This window comes from Falco biarmicus, chromosome 3 (genome assembly GCF_023638135.1).
Source record: "Falco biarmicus isolate bFalBia1 chromosome 3, bFalBia1.pri, whole genome shotgun sequence".
NCBI classification, from domain to species: domain Eukaryota; kingdom Metazoa; phylum Chordata; class Aves; order Falconiformes; family Falconidae; genus Falco; species Falco biarmicus.
The window spans coordinates 56,041,077-56,062,904 of NC_079290.1; the positions used below are offsets into that span (position 1 = coordinate 56,041,077).

At 38.6% G+C, this 21,828-nt stretch overlaps 1 protein-coding gene across 1 annotated transcript in view; it reads right to left on the reverse strand.

The window, feature by feature from the left end:
- Positions 1-937: 937 nt before the first annotated feature.
- The window catches only part of LAMA3 (laminin subunit alpha 3), a 122,918-nt gene continuing 102,027 nt past the window's right edge, over positions 938-21,828 (reverse strand). Inside the window, exons 58-77 of the mRNA XM_056332756.1 lie at positions 20,903-21,079; positions 19,613-19,764; positions 19,352-19,514; positions 18,734-18,867; positions 18,453-18,603; positions 17,471-17,590; positions 16,439-16,563; positions 15,965-16,085; positions 14,633-14,773; positions 13,713-13,843; positions 12,677-12,808; positions 10,906-11,050; positions 10,460-10,626; positions 9,164-9,353; positions 8,720-8,860; positions 7,756-7,915; positions 7,507-7,634; positions 5,916-6,009; positions 5,453-5,572; positions 938-5,271 (exon numbers count right to left, since the gene is read on the reverse strand). Of these exons, the coding sequence (XP_056188731.1) occupies positions 5,126-5,271; positions 5,453-5,572; positions 5,916-6,009; positions 7,507-7,634; positions 7,756-7,915; positions 8,720-8,860; positions 9,164-9,353; positions 10,460-10,626; positions 10,906-11,050; positions 12,677-12,808; positions 13,713-13,843; positions 14,633-14,773; positions 15,965-16,085; positions 16,439-16,563; positions 17,471-17,590; positions 18,453-18,603; positions 18,734-18,867; positions 19,352-19,514; positions 19,613-19,764; positions 20,903-21,079 (2,838 nt within the window). The 3' untranslated portion in view covers positions 938-5,125. The remainder of the gene's footprint in view (positions 5,272-5,452; positions 5,573-5,915; positions 6,010-7,506; positions 7,635-7,755; positions 7,916-8,719; positions 8,861-9,163; positions 9,354-10,459; positions 10,627-10,905; positions 11,051-12,676; positions 12,809-13,712; positions 13,844-14,632; positions 14,774-15,964; positions 16,086-16,438; positions 16,564-17,470; positions 17,591-18,452; positions 18,604-18,733; positions 18,868-19,351; positions 19,515-19,612; positions 19,765-20,902; positions 21,080-21,828) is intronic.

The window sequence follows — 21,828 nt, forward strand, 5'->3', positions numbered from 1 at the left end:
TAACCTTATATATTTGGAATACTATCAGCTGCAAACCAGGAGACACAGTATGATATGAACAACAGGCCATAGTTTGGTTTCATTGTTACAGAGAATCCCCAAAACCAACAGAGAGAAGGTAAAGACTCACTGGTTACTTTGCTTGCTGTTCTTTATACTCAGAGGATGCTTCATTGCAGCTCTGACAATGACCAGCCTCTTGCAGTTTTGAGCTGTCTGGGCCAGCTGCACAAACAAGGTTTATGCTTATGCCTTGCACTCTTAATGCCTTCAGTGAAGCTGTAACATTGTATTATGGCACTATCCCCTTTAATGTAAAGTAGTTCCTTTTGCCAAGGACATCCATATATTTTTAGAAAATACAGACAGATTTACAGAAGACTGGACCATTGTGCCTTAAATTGTCTTGTATCATTAGAGATAGATGCAAGACTTTTTTTAAAAAAAGAGGAAACCACAAAGAGAATGGTAAGAGGCAAAAAGTGAGGCAAGAGTTCATTACCAAGCCATAATGCATTTATAGTGTTTTCAGTACGACCACATTTTCCAGGCTCTTTTATGAAGGTCAGCAAGGAAGCAGAGGGGAGAAAAGTACCCAAATAGAGGAATCCAGAAGGGACAAAGCTACTAGCATGAGGAAGAGCGAAAATGAAATGGCTCATAGATGACTCCGCAGAAGTGGTTACAAAACTGGAGAAAGTTAACTCACCCAATTAATTTGGCTGCTGACAGAGTGAAAGGTCAATGGCTCTGTTGTACACAAGAGCTCTACAGTAGCAAAAGCACAGACCCTTCAAGCTCAGGTATGGGAAGACTGTTAAGACATTTTAATTGGAAGCTCTTATTATTAGATACTGAAGTTACAGTAGCATTCATAAGCAGTTAAAGGGAAGAATGTTTTCCTCGTGTGTGTGTGTGTATATTTGCTTTTTTCTACAGTGCCCTGTGATCTATTTCACTTACTTGCCTGCAGTTCTCAGTGTTAGGCTGCCCAACTGTCTTTCAGCTCCCATTAATCTGGCTGCGTTTTGTAATTATAATAAATGGGAACTCACAGACCTTGGTGTCATCCACCTCAGATAACATGATCCTATTAAATCTAATCCAAATTAACTGGAGGAGAACCCTTTGCCCTTGATATTTATAATATAGACAAGAGACAGACTTGGCACTGGCAATACCAATGTGGTTTAGTCTAGAGAGGAAATCTTCTGCTCTCCTTATGTAATTGATTTGGGACTCTGATGAGCCGTTACAGCAATCTAAACACACTGTTAAAGAGCACGAGTTTTTTAGCCATGCACTCTCAGTGTATCGAACACTGTATTTGATCCTTTTTCATTAAACTTCTCAAAACTTTCCTCAGAAGCTTGAATTTCAAGAGGTACAAACCATATAGCAAAATCTTGCCAGCAGACATTAACATGTGCATTTCTTTGGTTATTGCTTCTAATCTTAAGGTGAATGAAGCAAAATCTACGCTGTAATACCATTGTAGCCTTGAACACAAGCAATGAGTAATAAAGCAGGCTCAGAAAGGATGAGTGGAATTGAGAGGTTTTTACCATTGAAAATATTAGTATTACATAAAGGCTTGAATAGCAAATCGTAAAGATGACTAGAGAATAAAAAATTACAAGGCAAGTTTCTTCTGTGGGAGTTACTTTTATTCTAACACAGGATCTGATAGATTTGGGGGTCCACCTGAAATACTATAGCCGAAAGAGGTAAATAATTGATGGAAGTTACTGTCAAATGGCAACGTTTGGGTGGTGAAACCCTTGGAACTACTACTTGTAACAACAGAAAGACCCCATGACATGGTGTTTACCCAAGGCTCACATCGCTGTTTATTCTCATAACTTTTAATCTTACTCCAAGATTTAGTCACTTCTGGTCTGCTAAAAATATATTGGGGGAATTATTTATTATATATAACAAAGATCTTTCCTTGTGAACCTGAAGAGAAGGAATCTTTACAATTGAGATTACGTCTACCATTCATAACTTGTAACACTTGAAAATTCAGGCTCTTGTTTTCCAGCAGTTGTTTCCCATGTGAGAAAATTCAGAATATTCTAAGCACAGAACAGATAATACATGAAATACAGTTCAGTGTCCCTGTGGATTTCTTCAGTAATAAGATTCTTCATCAGAATAATCTAAACAGGACAACTTATTTTGTCATGTAAAGATTATCCACTGGCTCTTCAGGATCAAAACCCCTTTTACTAAGTGTTTATCAGCCTGATATAGATTTATCTATGTTAAAGTACAAAACCTGAAACTCTAGTTGGCTTTCATTGATCGTCCCAACAATGCGTGACAGCCTGACTCTATGGAAGCAATACAACTGCAGAAACTAGGGGGAAATAACCACCAGGATCCCTAAAACCAGAGAGACTTTTCTACCTTTTTGTTATGCCATAGGATTGTACTGGAATGAATACTTTATAATCATTATAACTAGATTTACTCAAGTCTTTATGCATTTTTTCATTTCTTCTTGTCAGCATTAAAACTACTTCTGATAAAATCAAATCAGATGGAAGGGAATTGAAATCCAGGACCGGCTCCAGGCTGTGATGTAAAAATCTTTGCCATGTCTGCTTTTTCTGAGGGGGAAAGGGAAGAAGGAAAAGGCTTTTTTGTGACTAGGGAACATCTTCAGAGAGCAGTCTGGTGGCCATGAGATATGAAATGTTACTAGAGAATTGCTTGATAAAGTTTAACTGTTCTTCCTCTCCATGTGGAAATTTTCAGTGCCTACTAGGGCCAGTAAATCAGCTGAGTATTTCTACAGTTTTGGTCACCTGAATATTTGACAACCTACCTCAAAGGCAGGGGGCTTTACGCATGGAAAAGATTCAGTTGTTGCTATCTGAAAAGATGATTTCCTCACTCCATCACCTCAGGGCTGATGGGTGTTTCTGTCCCACGTGGTAGGCAGCCATACAGGAGAAGCTTTTTCTGCAGAGCACCTGGAGAGGGAGGGCTCTGCCATTATGTGCCAATCCTCTGCCCCCTCAGAGGCCTCAACCCCAGTATGCTTTCATCCCATTCCCTCCAAAAAGAGCTCTACAGATGAAAAAACTCTGCATGGACATAGATTTGTCTGTAGCAGAATTGCCATGAAGAAAAAGCAACAGAAAATTTGGTGTGAATGCCTTTCTGACACTTTTGCCATCCTGCAAAGCTGCCAATATTTGAATAAGGGGTTAATGACCAAAGCCATATGGGCTATTAATCTGGCTTCTTCTATTAATCCAGCTACACCTCATTCCAAACCCACAGAGGACATGCTGCTACACCTTGAGCAAGAAGGCAGCAGAAGGTGGGAGCAAACATTGCATTAAGTGGGAAGGAAGGTTTGTTCGCAACACTGTCTACTCCCACCTAGGACCCGCCTTAGAAAATGTTTTAATTTTGCAAAAGAGTGTTGTCATATGGGAAATGGAAAAAACCCCAACTATTATATTAAAAAACCCAGCTTCTGAATGGTAGTGGTAGAAGCAGCTATGTTAAGTCTATTCAGTTCAGCCCTGTATTCAGAAGAATAAAGCAAATGGTACCCTGCCCACCACCACGGGTCATGATCAGGTACAAATTAAAGATCTGAATGTCAAAGGTGACAGTTTTGCTGGTTTCGTCCTGCAATTTACACTATGTAACTGTAGCAGGTGCAACTGCTGTTCCTAATATAACTTCTCTTCGTTTAATCAGAAAAAAACCCAAAGCCTACAGAAAAAGCTTTCTGGCTCTGAAGATCACAAGAAAAAATACTCTCTTTCTGAGGTTTTTATATAACCAGTGCATCGGGTCTGGCTGAGCCCCACAGCAGCCCTCGCGGTGCTGCGCTTGTATGGGTAGCTGGACTGGCGGTGATAACACACCGGTGTTCTGACTAGTGCTGAGCAGTGCTCGCACAGCATCAAGGCTGTCTGTCCAGCCTTCCTCCATCTCCCCCCACCACTAGGCTGGGGGTGGGCAAGATCTTAGGAGGGGACGTCACCGGCACAGCTATCCCAAAGTGACCAACGGGATGTTCCATATCATATGGCATCTGCTCAGATAGAAAAGCTAAGAAAAAGGAGGAGGAAGGGGGGGACATTTGTTGTTTACAATGTTTGTCTTCCAGAGCAACCGCTATGCATACTGAAGCCCTGCTTCCCGGGAAGCATCCAAACATCGCCTGCTGATTGGAAGTAGAGAGTAACATCTTTTGTTTTCCTTCGCTTCCACACGTGCGACTTTTGCTACTGCTTCATTAAACTGCCTTTATCTTGACCCACAATTTTTTTTCCATCTTCTTTTCTCCCCCCTGCTCTGCTGAAGGGAGTGATAGAGTGGCTGAGTGGGTTGGCATCCAGCCAAGGTCAACCAACCACAACAAGATTCTAATAAGCAGAGATCACAGACTCCTGCTTATTCAGGCAAATCATCTTCTTAAAGCTACAGAAGTATCTGCATAAAGCAAGCAGGATTTAGCAGCCTGTAAAAAGCACATAAAAGAAACACCAGGTTAAAATAACCAAACAAGAAAATGAGAGGTTTTAAGAGTGTACTGCATTTATTTGGCCCCAGAATTCCTAGCATTGTAACAAACTTCCAGAGTTTCATTCCTTAAAGTGCTTCAAACTCCATTTATATTATTATTATTACTTTTAACTTTAATGTACATTTCTGTATAAACATCAATCCACAGAGATTTATATTTTTATAAAATTATTTATATTAGTGGATCAAATTTGCTCTCAAGATGACCAGCATTAAAGCAAATTTCCAAAATTAAGACCCTGGAGTTACTCAAGTCTATGCTGTTGTAGGTGAGAGCAGAATTTGGCCCAGTAGGGTATATACAATATTTTCTGCATATATTTCAAAAGGCACAATGGATTACCTTGGAAATCAATAACATTTAAAAGGGAGTTTATCAAAGCAAATACTTTTAATTTGCTTTGGCACAGTCCACATCCAGAGGATGCATTTGCTCACCAGCTGTTCTGAATAACCAGTCTGATTATAGTGACACAGTGATCAGCAAAAAGGGAATCCATGTTGCACAAATTCACACAGTACTTCAGCAGACCCAGCCTGATGTGTGTAAACTACTGGAACAGCAAAGTTACTTTGCTGGGCACCCATGCAAACTCACTACACCATGAACTTCTGAAATTCTTCTGGTGGACACATGTTTGTCATTGATGTTAATATTCCGAAGACAGCCAAAAAATGGGTCTTTAACTGGAAGCCACAGTGCATCCAAATTTGCTACAAAAAACAAGGTAAAGATCAAGTTAATAAAAGAAGAATGGTTTTAAAAAGCATTAATTATTGCAAGGCTTTTGAAAGAGGAGGAATGGTATAGGACTACGTGCATGAAAAGGACCTTTGTTTTGGGAAGGAAAAAAACCCAGTAGGTACATGAAAAAATAAGAAGCGATAATATTACCTGGAATTTTGCCAAAGTAGAGTGGCTGATGCAGACGTCTAGGAGGAGAGGGTGGAAGTCCACTGGTATAGTTACTCTGTGTGCCCACCTCTAGCTGCACCATGTTCTCCTTCCGAGAGACTGCAAAGCAGCAGGTAAATGAGTACTCTTTCTCACCCCATTAAAGAATCAGCTAGATATGGCAGTATTTTTAGATAGCATCTGCCTTGAAATTTAACTCTTAGGAAAAACAGATTTTATTTTATTTTGAAGTCGGATCAACATATCTAGGTACTCTGGGGCCAAATACAGCCCAGAAAAACTGTCTTATGTAAAGCCTTGGATTAACACAAGACACTTCTATTGTTCTAAAAAGTATTCTGAGAATAAACAGAAGTGAAATGATTAATGAAAATCTGGAGCTGCAGTGCTCTGTGCCCACCATTCTTTCAAAGTTTCAGAAGAACTGGTATGTACAACGTACCTGCAATAGTATGCCACTGTCCATCAGACAGAGGTTGCTTAAGTGTGACTGATGTCTGGAATTCTCCAGCACCACTATTTCCAGCAGCAATGACCTAAAAAAGGTTATCTTTTAAGTTACCATGGCCAAGCAAAGAGCAACAGAAAAATACAGAACTTTAAGTCATTTACTGAACTTGTAATAGCTGGGGTTCCCCTGGTTTTAAGAGTCACAGTCATTGTATATGTATTTCAGAAATTATCCTCTCCAAGAGGAAAGTAAATTTCCCTAATAGAATCCAAGCAGAGGATATTTGACAAATTTTACAAGCATAAAAACATACCTTTGTTTCTCCCTCTCAATCTTAAAAAATTAGGTTAATTCTTTCAACATAATCTCTCAGACAAGGTCTTTCCTACTACACCTTCCTTTCCCAAAGTAGTCATCTACATGTTTGGCATCTCCTCAGAGAATCTCTGTAATACACAAATCTCTGGCCTTTCACACTTTTGGACTACTCATAATTCACTCATGAAGCCTGCAGCCTGACTATTTATGATGACATTTTGAACAAGCATCTACTTGTGCTTTCTCACATCTTGCTTCTCATTCCTTGTAAGTGAATTTTTTTTTCTTCAACATCTTCCGCTCAAACTCTTGTTTGGTGTGATGGTTATGACAAACTTGGTAATGGTTAGGTAACTGATATACTGAGTCTGCTTCCCATCAGCCTGATTGACAGTGTGCCATTGGCCTTTTATTGCTTCCTGGTTCATCCTGTCCACACTGACAGACAGCATTAATCTCAGTTACCGCTGAAAAAAGTGGTCAGTCTTGCCCTTAAGGAGTCCCCAGCTGGTGCTGCCCCTGCTTCCATGTGCTAATGGGAATTAGTGACCTGGGGGAAATTAACTGATGACAACAAGATAAATAATAACACCAAGTTCCCTAATCTGGGAAGAGAAGGTCAAAGCTGAGCTTTCTGAAGCTTAGACTCATGCGAGTTCAAATCTTTTTGTGAGATAGCAGGTTCTGTGGAGCACTGGTATCTTTCTATTTGTCTCTTCAGCAGCAACCACAATAGTTTTGTAGTCCAAGACTCTCATTCTGAAGCTGTTACATTATGAAAAAGCAACAGCGATAATAATCACCACTATGGCACACCCATCAACTAGAGAAGGTGCTAACACAAGACAAGACTGTTCAAGTTGTATAACAGACATGGTTATGGAGCAGTATCAGTACAGCCACATGATGACCGACACGGGAGTGGGAATAAGCCACAGAGTTCTGTAGTCTTTGGCCAAAACCCCAGCGGGTTTTTGCAAAGGCTCAGAAGCCTGAGAAAATTGCGACTGAGCCCTACTGCTGACCACTGTGAAGAAAGCATGTGCAAAGTAGTGTGCAAACAATGGAAGCTGCTAATGGAGGCACAGAGACAGGTTAAATGCTCAATTTTCCATGTGACCATTTTAAACAACTCTGAGGAAGTTGTTTAACGTTATACCTACAGGCAAATGTTGTAACATATATAAGTCCAGAGTTTAAGATCAGAATTCCCCCTGCTGCGTGAGGTCAATACAGCTGAAATGGAAACACAGATTGTACTTACCTTTTCTCCTTCCATGTAAATAGTCAAGTAGCTGTCTTGCTTGCTTCCAGCATGGAGGAGTACGCCTGTTGGACTCCTTGGCTGAATGGTAAATACAATCCTAAAATCCAGGCCTGTCAGCAAATTACCTGTGGAGAATTAAACAATGACCATAGGAGGAGGTAACTGGAAAACCATATAAAAAAAAAATAATCTTTATACATGCACATATTTCATAATTCCATATACCATAATCTCTACACAGCTTACCAATGGTGATATAGCCCCCTTCATTAAAGAAGTAAATCCCTGTATCCATGGGAACATCCAGACATGGAAGTGCACCATATTTTTGCTGAAGTGCATTCATGACTTTTCCATTCATTTTCAAATTCCTCAGGCAACCCTTGAAACTGTTCATTGGTATATTCTGAAAGCATATTTCAAAACATGAATGCTGAAGCATGACGGCAATTTTTTTAGCAAGAATACCCATTAGTTCTTTTTTACTGTTGGACTGTAGAAAGCCAGCTGGCACTAAAGGCACCTAAACCCCGTATCTGATGCAGTGAAAAGGTATTCCAAAATTTTTTTAAAAAGAATTTAAAACAGGAAAGTAACAGTTGATTTTGAGTTAACATAACTCCTGCTTGCAGAACAGATACTTCCCAATGATGTGTCAAAACAACAACACAACAGGATTTGTGAAACCTCAAGTATGTCCTTCCCTTCCTAAAAGGCTGTTTATTTACATTTGGGTTTATAAAATGCCCTGCATGATTAAGTGTCCAATTTTTAAAGTAATATGAACCAGACATATTTCAGATTGAAATCCACTTCTACATTCATAATTCCTTAATGAGAAGGATTCCTTTGCTTCTTTACAGATTATCACTTAGTCCACTGAGGTGAATATTCTGTGGGAAAAGGGTATTAGTGGAATTACAAATGTGACTTCGGTCTTTTCTATTTTTTAAAGAATAGAAATGAAAAGAGTACATAGTTGTCATCAGTGTCTCAGCAACACACGCTGAAAATATGGATCCAGCTGAGATCTGTATGAACAAGTGAGGAAAAGATCTGAACAACTGCAAACACCAGTCACAGATGGTGCTCACTTGGTGCTTGGAAATATCCCCCAAACCTTTTCAGCATGGAGATCCTGCATATTAACACTTTCACATGTAATTAGTGCAGCACAAGGAGTGTGTGTGTGTATGTGTCAGTTACTTACCTGTCTTTTCAGTGATGGCAGCCCTCCCGCGTAGATTGGTGGCTTAATGTTGATGGCAGAATTTGTTGCTAATCTTCCGTGCTGGGCCCTTAGACCATCAACAACAAGGCGGACATCCTTCCCATCTACGCTGAAGACCACCTTTGCAGGGTACAAACATAACAGAATGAAAAACCCCAAAGCCAATGAAAGCCACTAGAGCCTTTTTTACTTTAACTTAAACACCACATTTTGCTGAAATATTTAAACTGAAAATAACATGCTGGGACCATCAGTCTCTATAAGTTGCGTCATAACAGAGGCCTGTCAACCACATGAAATTTCAGGCATCGGCATTAACTTCAGATGACCAAAATCAGATTTCTAATGCCTTAAAAATTCAATAGGCTGTGCCGGCTGAGTGCTAGTTGTGGTTTCATCATGGTCCCATGCCATATTACTTACAGTGTGCCATTGCCCATCGTTGTATTTAATACTGGTTTTGATTTTGATTCGTTTTCCTCCAGAGCCAAGTGAAAAGACAAAACGTCCTTTAGAAATGTGGAGAGCCATATAAGAGCCCTCAGATCTTTCCTCCATGTAAACTATTAATCCTCTTGATGATCGAGTCCGTACATCTACAGAAAAAAGTAACCTGTAGAGGAAAGTAAGCATATTCAAATACAGGTCTATTTTGTTAATTCTTGTATTCTTTCTGTACTCCAGAAAAATGCCAGTGAAACTTGATTTGTGAAACACAGAATAGCTTTTGGGTGGAATCACAGGGTTCTACAACGCCTGCATTTCTGAACGTGAATGAAAGTTGACGTATTCAGGCTTAGAACTTGACATCAATATGCACTGTAATTTTCCACCATATCCAAGTCAATCTACTCAGTTTGGGTAAATACTAGCAGAGAAAAAAATATGCCTGAACCTTTAGAAGCACTGTTCTGTTATGCTCCATGTGAGGTTCAGGCTGCTGTTTGGAAAAAACAACAAAGAAGTGTGCTGAAGAAGGGAAACTGCCATTGAAGCCATAAGAGAGGAGCAGGACAGGGCATAGGCCGGGTAAGTTTCTCCCTTTCTGAGTCCCTTGATCCCTACTGTGCATATGTGATAACAATGCCTTGCTCACACCCTGCATCTCAATGGGAACAAAACCCAAAAGATAAAACTATCTATCAGCTAAGGGGGAACACACAGCCAGTGTTGTAACACCTTTGTGTTGTGTCTAAACTGATAAAAAAGGCTTGCTTATCGAAGTTGTCTCTACAAGAAGCCTACGTGACTGCAAGGGTATAAAATCTCACAACTCAGAGAGCGCTCTATGGAGCTCCCTCTTAGCTGGCCTGAAATTCCCTATCATTGTCACACTGCGCTTTCCCTCTGAGCAGGTCATTGTGTCTATTTACTTTCTTTCGCTTGTAGCTTACTATAATGTTTTGATCAACTCTGTAGCTATTTCTTTACTTTCCTGTGTGTTGCTTATTATAATATTATCAAGGGAGAGCAGTTTGCTCATGGGCATTGATTTATGGTGTTCATTAAAGTAATCATATTAATCACACTGTGAGTCCTAGTGATTACCACCCAGGCCCGTAAGTGATGAAGTGGATTCCCCGCTCTGAGTAGGAGGTGGGAAGTCTGTTGGGTCACAACACCCTATAAGCAAGATGAAAATCCTAACTCTTTAGTACCCAAAGATTCCAGCAGTTTTGACAATTCAAGTATTAGGAGAACATATAACATTTGTATTACCTGTCTGTAGATGACGGTGGAGAAAACATATAGGATATGAAACTGTTGGGGATGTTTCCAAGGAGATACGCTTCACTGCTGACATTTAGCTGGGTTGGTAAGTTGTGCTTTTGCTGGTTTTGCACATTAGTGGTTTTCAAATACTCAAGGTATTTTTCATTCTGTACCTGTAAGACAGAACCAAAACATTTACTATGCATGCACATGAAAAACATTTCAATCTACACATTTAAGAGTCCCCACCTGAGGCAGTCAACAGACTTCTCTAAATGGCAGAGAAGTTGTTGTCATTCTGGACAGGTATGGGTTTAGCATGCAACTTCAACACAGGAAGAACTTGCTTCAGATGTGAGATGGAAGGAAAATAATAACATCTGAATCTCAGTTCTATAAACCATGGCTGTGCAGACAATATGGAGTGAAGATGACAGTAAAAATAAGCATACCTTGAGCACCTTAAGCCTGAGAGGATTTTTAAATTCCTTCAGCAGCATTGGTTCCAGGTTCTTGTATTTGCGGCACACTCCAAGGGATACACCAGTCTTTGCAGTATAATTAACAAGATTTTGAACCTCAGGGAGCTGTCCTGACCTAGAGTGATGAAAGCAGTAAGTGCTGTGACACAGCATTCCTTTTCTTTAGCCTAATCAACAACATATTGTAAAACTATGTTCTGTACAAAATAGATTTCCCAGTGACCTGACATTAAAGTATCGATTTTTATTTTTTGATGAAAAATATATGTTCGATACTGTAAAAAGTTCGTATTTGTCCTGGTTCTGCCCATTTCTTTTTGGCTATGGAAAAACTCTGATGTTTTATTTGCATTTCTTCTAAACAAAGTATCTTTTGCTGAAAGCTATCTATTCAAAATAAACCAATATTCCATTGAAAAAAAAGGGCAAAAAATGTCAGCAGCCTTGCCTGAGGAAGATTTCTGGATCAGACTACAAAACTTTGCTGGTTAATTATGCATAACCAGTGGCAGATCAAGAAAAAATGGCAACATCAAGTCCTGCTAACTCAGTGATTCACCCTCTCCTTAAATAAGATGTTTTAATGAGATTTGTCAAGGGGCAAAGCCCATCACAACTTAATATATAGCTTTAGTATTATAACCACATTATCAGAAAGACTGTCAAAACCAACATCCTGTGTGTATAAAGAATAATGTTAAGTAATACTATAATTTCATAAGTTGTATGCAGCACTGCTAATCAGTAAATTACAGAACACTTTACAAGTAGAAAAAGCAATGAAGCTCCTTGCCCCTGGTTTTCTATGAGAAGAGCGGTAGCAGAACCTGAACTTCTTCAGTTCTGTTCCAGTTCTCCATTCACTCAATCACACTAGCCACAATATTAATTCTCCATCTATTTTTGTACTAAAAGCAATTTTCCAATTTTTTTTTTATGGGAAAGTTAATACACTGGTTACTTAATTGTCTTGCAGTGCTTTAAATGAAGATATAATTTGAGCAACCTGATGTAGTGGAAGATGTCCCTACCCATGGCAGGGGGGTTGGACTAGATGATCTTTAAAGGTCCCTTCCAACCCAAACCATACTGTGAGTCTATGATAATCAAAATACACAATTTTTTGTAAACTCTACACATGTATAAATATTTGTCAAAACTTAGCTAAAACAAAGCCCCACTAGGACACCACTTGTGACTTGAGGAATGCTTTCCTTTAAAGAACATATTTATGCCTGATTTTGCTTGTAAATTTTGCCTGTAAGATGTCTCTATTAACCAGATAAACGTGAAAAAAAAAACCAGACAACATAAATCAGGCACATGGTTTCTATACATATGCTCTCATTTGTTTACCCATTTTGGTTCTATCAGTAAGCTTTCCTCATTTCATTGTCTGACTCCCTGTGCAGCTATGAAGATACAACCTAGCAGATCTTTTTGGATGCCTTGTTGGGACACTGCAATTCACCATGTTGAGTTCATTCTTTGATTAAAAGACTACTAAACAGGTATGATTCAGACTAAAATCCCATTACATCTGAACAGCAGATTTAATTACAACTTGATACCATGTATAGTCTACCTCAATGAAAGAATATTTGGGGGCAGCAAGGTTACACGTTCTTGAAAGCTTTGCACATGTAGAAGAAAAGCAATTTAGCAAAAAGTTATTTTAATATGATTAAAGAAAGCAAACAGGATAAAATGCATGCAACAGAAATTTTTGTAGGCCAAATACCTTTTTATAAAGATGTTTGAAATGCAGCCTTCAAAATTATCTCCACCAAATTTTATAGGTTCATTTAATGCCTGTGCTCTGAGAGGGTCAACTGATGCTGTTACCGACTCATCATCAACCAGTAGATGTACTCTGAAACAACATGAATAAAAATAAGCATGAGATCTAAAGAAATAGTTATGAACCTAAATGAAATATACACAAAAAGAGAGAAGCATTTGACAGATGTATTTTCTTGTCTTGTTACATTGTAATTATGGTACAGTTTCATTAGCTTACTTCTGGGATTTTTTTAGTATGTACTCTTTTGACTGCCAGGAAACTGCTCTGCTTTTCAGCAGTAGATACTAAGCCAGAGTTGAAACTAGTACTTCAATCCTACAGTGAAATCCTGATCCAAGTGAAATTCATGAAAAAACTCTCATTGACAAATACGGGACAGGATTTCATCCTTTGTGTCAAAATGGTGCACTTAACATGTTAGCAACAACTAGTACAGATAATATTAAGTTATATATAACCCAAAGTTATAGCAAATCATTCAAAGCTTTCCACTTCAACTAACATTTATGTCATTTTATGTGTTCCAAAGAAATCAATATGATTTCAAAATCTTTCAGTATATTGTCTTTTCCAATATCTGCATAACAGATCATTATTGAAAAAGGAGACACAATATTAGCTTCTTCCCTGGGCCTTTAACCACCTATGTTACAGTAACATATGTAAAAACTATGGGAAGGGGAAGAGCTCCAAAGCTCCAGCTTTGAGCAACAGTCAAAACTCACACTATCTATAAAAGACATGCATAGTGTCTATAAAAATCTATAAAAGACATGCAGGTGTACAGCTGAAACATCACAGGGACTGACATAGACATTCATAGACCAAAAAATCTCCATTTGATTCGTTATTTCAGTATCCTTTGCTAACAGAGGCCATTTTTAGCAGTGTACCAAAAGAACAAGTCACAAAAAATTTTAATCTTCTTTCTCCAACCAAAACATAAAACAATCAGATAAAGAACTGAACTCACGTGTTGTCTGTTTTTATTACTGTCACATAATGCATTGACCCATCTTCATATTTCTTTTTCAGTTCGATTTCCTTCTCTATCATCTTTGCAACTACAGAGCCAGGTCTCAGAAAGATGGTAAGAATATTAGGCTATAAAAGAATCCCACAAAACGATCAGGTAATTGCAAATGCCTTTAGTTCGCCTTGATATTGCCATTAATACAGTTCTTAGTGGTCTCTTCTGGCAAAGAAATTTTCTTACACTAAAACTGCATTTCTCAGTCATTTAGTACCAGATATTAAACCAAATTCTGAATGATTAGCCAAGTTCCTGTTTTAAAATACCTCTGCACTCTGAATACTAAACTGTTTTTTTAAATACTTAAGTTATTTTTACAAAAAGCAGAGGATTCAGTTCTCCACTTCTCAAATGCCTGGTGTGTGCTCATTTCTTAACTCCTCCAGCCAGCAAGAATGGGATTCTGCTTGAACTTCCCTGCTTTCTGAGGGAACATAACCAAAATCAACCGGTTTCCTCTGCATATTTCATCACGGGTGGTAACATTTCTGTGTGGGCAGAATGCCAGTATTTGCTGGGAAAATTTTCGGCCAAATGTATTAGGCAACAGTTATCTTACTGGGATGGTGGTGTTAAGTGTGCATGTGCTACTCTGCAGAAGGCTCAAGTTCAAAGTTCAGTTACTTGTCAAACTGCTTCTTGGTCCAGTGAAGAAATTGCCAGGATGCGTTTCTCTGGCTTATGATGTGCAAGATGCCATGCTCAAAAGATGATTCTAATAGCTATTTCTTGGCTTAAAAGACAGGAATCTACCTGAGACTTAGGACACAAACTGATGCCAAACTGACAGAGTCACAAACAGGCATGACTGACTCAGAAATCAAACCAATCACATATTCTAAGTGGAACATGTTTCATACCCATAGATTGTAATTTAAGAGTGTTCCAGTCGATGCCATGGTCTGAAAGCCAAAGCCAACTTGGAAATCCTTGGGAAATGGGAAACCTGCCGCACTCAGACTCAGTGTTCCCTTCTTGGAGAAAGCTGCAGATCTAACGAGCTGAAAAAGAGATAATAATGCTTTCAATGATTCTCCTTTTAATCAGAAGAAATGGCAACATGGGACAACTGCCCTACTCAACATAATTGTGACTGTCTCCAGCCAAAACCAAGCACAAGGCAAACTGCAAGTACAATTATTTCAGTACAGAACAGATTGACTGAATTGGCTTCACCAGCATTAATTATGATCTGAGAAACTCCAAAGGGAGGTGAGGCTTGCCGAGTACAATCAGCTGTTCGTCTCTAGCTACTCTTCACATCGGCATGATGGCTTTGAAACTTTTCACATTTGAGGACGTAAAAGTAAGCAGCTGGAGGAATGGCTCATAAGTACAGAGCTGTGCAGATGAGCTACATAACTGAAACAGTGTAAGTCATAGGACAGAATACACCTGAGCCCTTTTGAACAAAACACATTTTAATACATGAGAAGTTATACAGATACAGATGAAGAATGAAGGTCAGATCCTTTGTGGAGGGAAATGACCTGCAAAGAAATTGATCTGTGAAAGGTTTAGATACCACAAAGGGAAAGCAAGCGAGCACAAGCATTCAGTGCAGTGCCATAGGAAAAAGGGAAATGGAATCATGCACCATGTAAGTAGCAGTAAGTAGAAGCAGGATAATTTTCATCTCTGCATGCAGCATTGGTTAAGCCAACACTGAAATGTCACCTTGTCCCATTTTAAAAAGAATGTGGCAAAACTCAAGAATGCACAGAAAATAATTATAAAACAATCAGATGAGTGGAGCAATAGCCTTAGAATGAGAGACTTCAGTGGTAGTAGTGTCTTTTAGCTCTTTCAAGAAAAAAGGTTGAGAGGTCATTTAATTAGGAAGCATAAGCACCTTGGAGAGAGGAAAGATCCCGAATAGTATTAAGTAACTTAGTATTCCGGCCTAATCAATAACAGCAACTGGAAGCCAACAAGTTTACATGGTAAATATGAATTCTTAATTGTACACAGTATTGATTAAGAAGGTGGACTATGTGCTGGAGCAAGCTATCACAATAGGGGTGGAGTCTCCTTTCTTCCATATATTTATATCAAGCCCAGCTTCTTTTATTACCGTCACATGTTAACCAAATACAATTTTTGATCTAAGTAAAACATAATGGTCCAGGATTTATAGACAGACCAGACTCCGTGAAATCCAGCAGAAGTTTTTAAGGGGTTTTGTTAGTTACCTTCCAGTCATCTGAACATTTCTTGCTGACACCAACAGTCTCATCAAAAATAACAGATGCAGTGTTAGGGTTTTTCACATTCTTCATGCAGCCCCGGAATGGAAGTGTGGATATATTAAAGCTGGTTTCAGAGAGTACAAGGAAAAAGAGTTTAGTAGCCTGGTATTTCAAAGCACACACTATTACAATAGCCTGTAAATGCTGACAATATAAGAAATAGAAAAACAGAACAAAAGCAATCTTTCTTGCACACACATACTTCAGGCTGATCAAACCCAATCTTCAGGATACACTCCAACAGAGGTCCCACCGTTAGCCAAAAATCACAGATTATGATCATGCATTATATGCTGGTTATTTTCATATTACATAAGACACCCAGAACAAAGTGTGAAAAAAAGTGCCTAATGAAAGAGTTTAGATGGAGTTTCCATACAAACCCTGTGTATAAAAAGTCTTTTTATAGTTACTTACCGTTCCCGTAGAGTAGGTGGAATTCCACCTAAGTAGTACTTAGTGAAAAGGAAGACTTTTATGTTGGCTTTAATATCAGGACTAACGTGAACAGTATTCTTACTTCGGGCAAGCACCAAATGAATCTGAAACAGGTGAATAATAAGAATTACTTCACTGAGGAAACCCCAGAATTTAGCAGATTAAATGTACTCCCACAGAGTAGGACACAATGGAGGGGTTTTTCCTCTCCTTTTATTTACTAATGACTTAAATCCAGAACAACTGCAGTAGTTTAAAGGCACTTTGCAAAATCTGGGCATTTAGCCAGAGTAAATGCCTAAGGAAAACACTCTACTATCCAAATACAAGGTGAGGTTTTATTTTCCTCAGGAAGATTGCCCTACAAATACACCTCACCTAGGACTCAAATATTGCCTTCTATTTGCAATTGAAGATTCCGGAGCTGCTGCCTGATACAAAGACTAGGTCGATCAGCTGGCTGGAGGGAACTTCACCCAGTATGGCATAAAGATTCCCTCCAGCAGACCCTGTGACCTATACTATTTAGTTGGAGATGCAGTAAGGGGAAAAGGGAGAATCAACATGGCAGCCAAAGGTTTTAACAATGTCTATGATTTCACTCTGGTAGTGATTCAAAACAGCCGGACTGAAGCTAAGTAGACAAGCAACAACAGAAAATGATGTCTGCAAAGATCAGCCTGGCCTGAAGAAATAAACTCTCAGCTGGTTAAAAAACTTTATCTAATATTAAACTAACGTTAACAATTGCAAGGTACACAGCTCTCTTTAAATAAAGCATTGCTTTGTCAAAGTGTTTTTTCTTTGGTGGTTTCTCTGTTAAAACTGAACTTATTCACAGGAATGCACAGTAGAAAGATTAATTTTCACATGTCCAAACTAATCTCCAGCAGCTTGATGTCCTCAACACAAAAGGAAAACTTCACAACTAAACTTTACAACAGGGGGTTTAGTTTCAGCTAACATGTATTTTTACAAATAATGATCACTTGATTGTTTAAGATGACATACCTGTTTATATGTTCCATCATTTACAGTTGTATTGGTTTCTATTTCTTTTGGAGGCTCAGAGCCAACTTTGTATCTAAAAACAGTATGACCATCTTTAATGAGCACGCTGATGAACTGATCCTGCAAGAAAAAGACCAAACACCAACCCAATTAAACTGCCAACGTTTCATATATATTTCACTGTCATGTGACTAATTGCAATGAAGCTATCTAGTTGCTTCAGTAAAGCTTTTGAAGGGGAAAGATAACACAAAGCAGACTAAAACTTACAATAATCAACCATAATTACTTTAAAATGTTATAAACAGATCTGGCAGCAGCTCCAAATGTATTCTCCAAATCTCTAGAGGGCTTTTTGTCATTTCAAGACGTCTACTGACTTTTTATAGCATTGAGAAATTATCCTGAACGTGTCACAGTGATTGCAAACATGCCTATAATATTATTAGATAAGTAGCATCACTGCTGTTTGGAGCACCTTTGCAGGTATAAGGCACCATGTCATTTTCTAGATTCTTCCTTACTCTGTTACCACCCGTATCTAGATTTGGGAAGAGTGCACTTCCACTTTTGGAGGACTGCAATATTTCAAAATTGGTTCAATTCAAATTACATCCTCCTTGCCCACCCTCAGTTCTGAATTCTCTGCATGGCCTAATGGAGGAACTACTTGGAAGGATTTTTTTCTCAGCCTCCATAATGTGAATATTCAGTAGCCATTACAGAATCACAGAATATCTCAAGTTGGAAGGGACCCATAAGGACCATGGAGTCCAACTCCCAGCTCCTTGCAGGACTACCTAAAACTAAACTGTATGACATTAAACATGCAGCAGAATCTACTAAACTGCCACACACATGAAAATAACACTTTTAAGAAACTTCCTCACAGTTATTAGTAAATCTAACATGTTCTCAAGTAGGCAAAGTTTTAAAAAAGGTTCTTGGACAACAAAACAGACAGAAGCATTCCATGAATTACCCCATTTGCTGCAAAAAACACGATGCCTTCATCTGCAGTAGTCTCAATTGTCTGCTCATAGCGTACCCGGCTGAGGGTATTTGGTTCTTTCAGTGTGACACTGGCATAACCAGTGCCTTCAAAATAGCTTTGGTCAGTCTCTTCTTTATACCTGTAATAATTGAATGTCACAGATGTGAATATATGAGAGCAAAAACTATTACTTCATGGACTTACTGTCATTATAATTTTATAATGATAAAATTACAGAATTGTGAAACACTTCTGTGTTTATATCATACCTTCTGCAGGGTTGCACTTCAGTGGTATTGAGATTAAAAGTCCTCTTGAAGTTGTAAAGGCTGATAATATGCTCATTTAGGTTGTCTAATTCAATGCAGCCTTCATAATGAGGATAGTCTAGCTTACGTGGAGGCTGCAAAATAGTGTCATCAAAAACACTCCGTCAACATCAGCCAACAAAATTTTACATTGACATATAACTGCTAAAACTTACTGCAAATAATAATGACACAGAACATGACATTCTAAATATCACAAAACTATTATATCTTTCTATATAATATCCAAACCATCTGATACCACTCCAGGGGTACTGCAGCATGATTTAAATTGGAGTCATATGGATGGATTGGGAATAGCACTTAGCTGGGCTGGACAGGTTTCACGCTGTCCTCGGCAGATGAAATACCATCATACTCCCTGCTTTGAGTTTTAGCATTCTACAAGCTATACAGATTCTGTAGGAAGCAGCATCTCCTTGCATACTGTCTATTCCTACTGACATGGATAAACTTTTACACAGCTTTTGAAAGACTGCTAGTTCCAACGTTTACTTGTAAGAACAACAGAATGATTAACATGGAAATCTCTTTAAAAGACTAAACAACTCTTTGTACCCTAAAATCTGGTGGGTATCCTCCAACATAAAAGACAACAGTGCTGGGATCAAGGTTTAAGAGAGTGTCACTGCCTCCACTGCTTGCAGTCAAAGGGCTTTCATACTCTGGAGAAGTTGATGTTGCTGCTTTGATGTAATTCAGCTTTACATACTGGTAAATCCTAAAACCAAAACAGACAGGCAAAATGTCACATCACACTAATAAAAGATGTTCTTAGCAGGTTTTGTAAAAGATTGTTGTGCACTGTGGGTCATATACCTTTCAAACTTAACTTGATCCATAACAGCTTCCTCAGTTTCGCTTTGAGTCACTAATGACTGCACATCTATTTCTACATCGCCATCTCCCAGGTTATAAACACAAGTAAGGTGACCATCTTTCACAGCCATACCAATATAGTCCTTGGAAGCCTAAGAATAGCAAAGCAAATAATCATTAATAAATGATTAATGTTAATGAGGGTATAATACAGCAGCACTTCCTTAGAGACACCATCATACTGTGCATGAGTCATAAAAAAATCTACTCACCTAATGATGAGAATTGTTATTAAGTTTATCAGTTCTGGGAAGAAAAAATTGTAATCTTGTATGTTGCACTGATTCAGTGAATATAGCTATAAATTAATTGAAAACTGGTGTGGCTATTTATTTTTATAACAACAGTAGCTAAAATAATTTTCACATTTGTAACATCTCCCAACTAAAGCCATGAAAACATGACACCTTTACTAAAAATTAGACTCAACATCTATGAAATAAAAAACATGTTTGGAACAGCACTCAGTCAAGGACAATAGTTTCTGCTGAGGTGACTGGAAGCAGTAATTTTCCCAAACAATTCACATTTTATTTCTCCAACATACCATATTGCACAACTAACAATTAAAATGCTGACAACTGATATCCCAGGCAGATATTCAGGAGATAAAAAGCTGAAATCCAGTGTAGAACAACTACCTTTAAACAGCTTTCTGTGTATCCACAAGACTCACTACAGATACCGTGCTGCTGTCAAGTAAGAAGACTTAAAAATACATAGTTTGACCACATTCAGGAAATTTTTAGAGTGACTGTGCTTGAGCAAGCCTTAATGCACAAGCAGGTCTGTATTATTCTGCATATTCAGAAGAGAAAGAAATTAAGAGCTGAGGGACTGAATTTTAAAACTGAAATGATCACTTTTTTTTTAATCGACAGAGAAACTCACAGTGACTTATATTGTGGGAAGAGTCAAAGCTCTGAGTTTGTGCTGACTGCTGCAGAAACTATCAGTTCTGACAAGACTGTGTGATGGTATCTATGCCAGAGAAGTAACTTCCAAAGGACCAAACAGCAAAGCATCAAAGGGCAAAGCAGTCAGTTAGCCAACAAGTTACTTTGCTGGTGGAGAAATGAACAAAACACTTCTGGCACTACATAATGGCAATTACAAATAAATGGGCCAAACAGTAGCTATAACCTTCAGTTAAAATAAACCATCTCCCATCTGTTTCTCAAAGCATATCGTCTGTTCTAAAAATCAGATTAAATATCAAAATATACCTACATCTTTGTTACCCAGGTACAGTACAAACTTATTTGATGCCCTCTGGGGGGTGTCTAATCTTCTCTGAGGTCTTTGGAGCAAGAAAGAAAGTGAAGTATAGCCTTTCAGATCTTCAAGGTTGCTTGGAGGTCGAACCTCTACACCAGAGCTGCCATTGAACCTCATAGGAATAGCAACCTGTTAAGAAAAACAAAATTCAGTCCATTATAACTATCTCTTGCTACTACTCCTATTTATTTCACTGTTGTCTTTAGTTGCAAAGTATCCTATTACATATCCTAGTCATGTTATAGCCATTAGTTACTACAGGCTCTGATGCTACCAAACAATATAATTAGGAAACAGACTGGATAATACCGCATTCTGTATTATCAATACTTATCACTTAACACAGCACTTTTTCAGTCCAGACATCAATTAATCAACCCTGGCCATGCCTCTGTCAAGTAATTGTTACCTTCAATACATGGACAGGGAAAGATGTGCCCTGCAGCTCTAAAGAGCAAGCCTATGCATTATTTAGATGTCAGCATACACATCCTGATGCTTCACTTAGCTGGACTTGACTATCTGTTGGAAATTATAATGCATCTCTGATATTAACAAAGACACATCCTATTACAGCTACTTACATCGCTGTCACAGATTTCTCTTATCCATTTTAACTGCAGGTTATTTGTGATGATCTCAGAGATGCTTCTCAGGGACCACGCTACCCCTTCACCAACTACAGCAGTTGCTTAAATGGAGAAAGCACAGTCTAATAAGGAGGTGCTAGTAGCCAACTCATAACATCTTGGGGCAGCTATGAGATATAAGAACACATGGCTACACAACTTCTTTTGCAGTGTCAGCGTCCAACTGGCCGTGTGTGGGTGAACAGCCCTGCCGCTAAGCTGCAGAGCTGACTCTGCCACTGCTGCCAA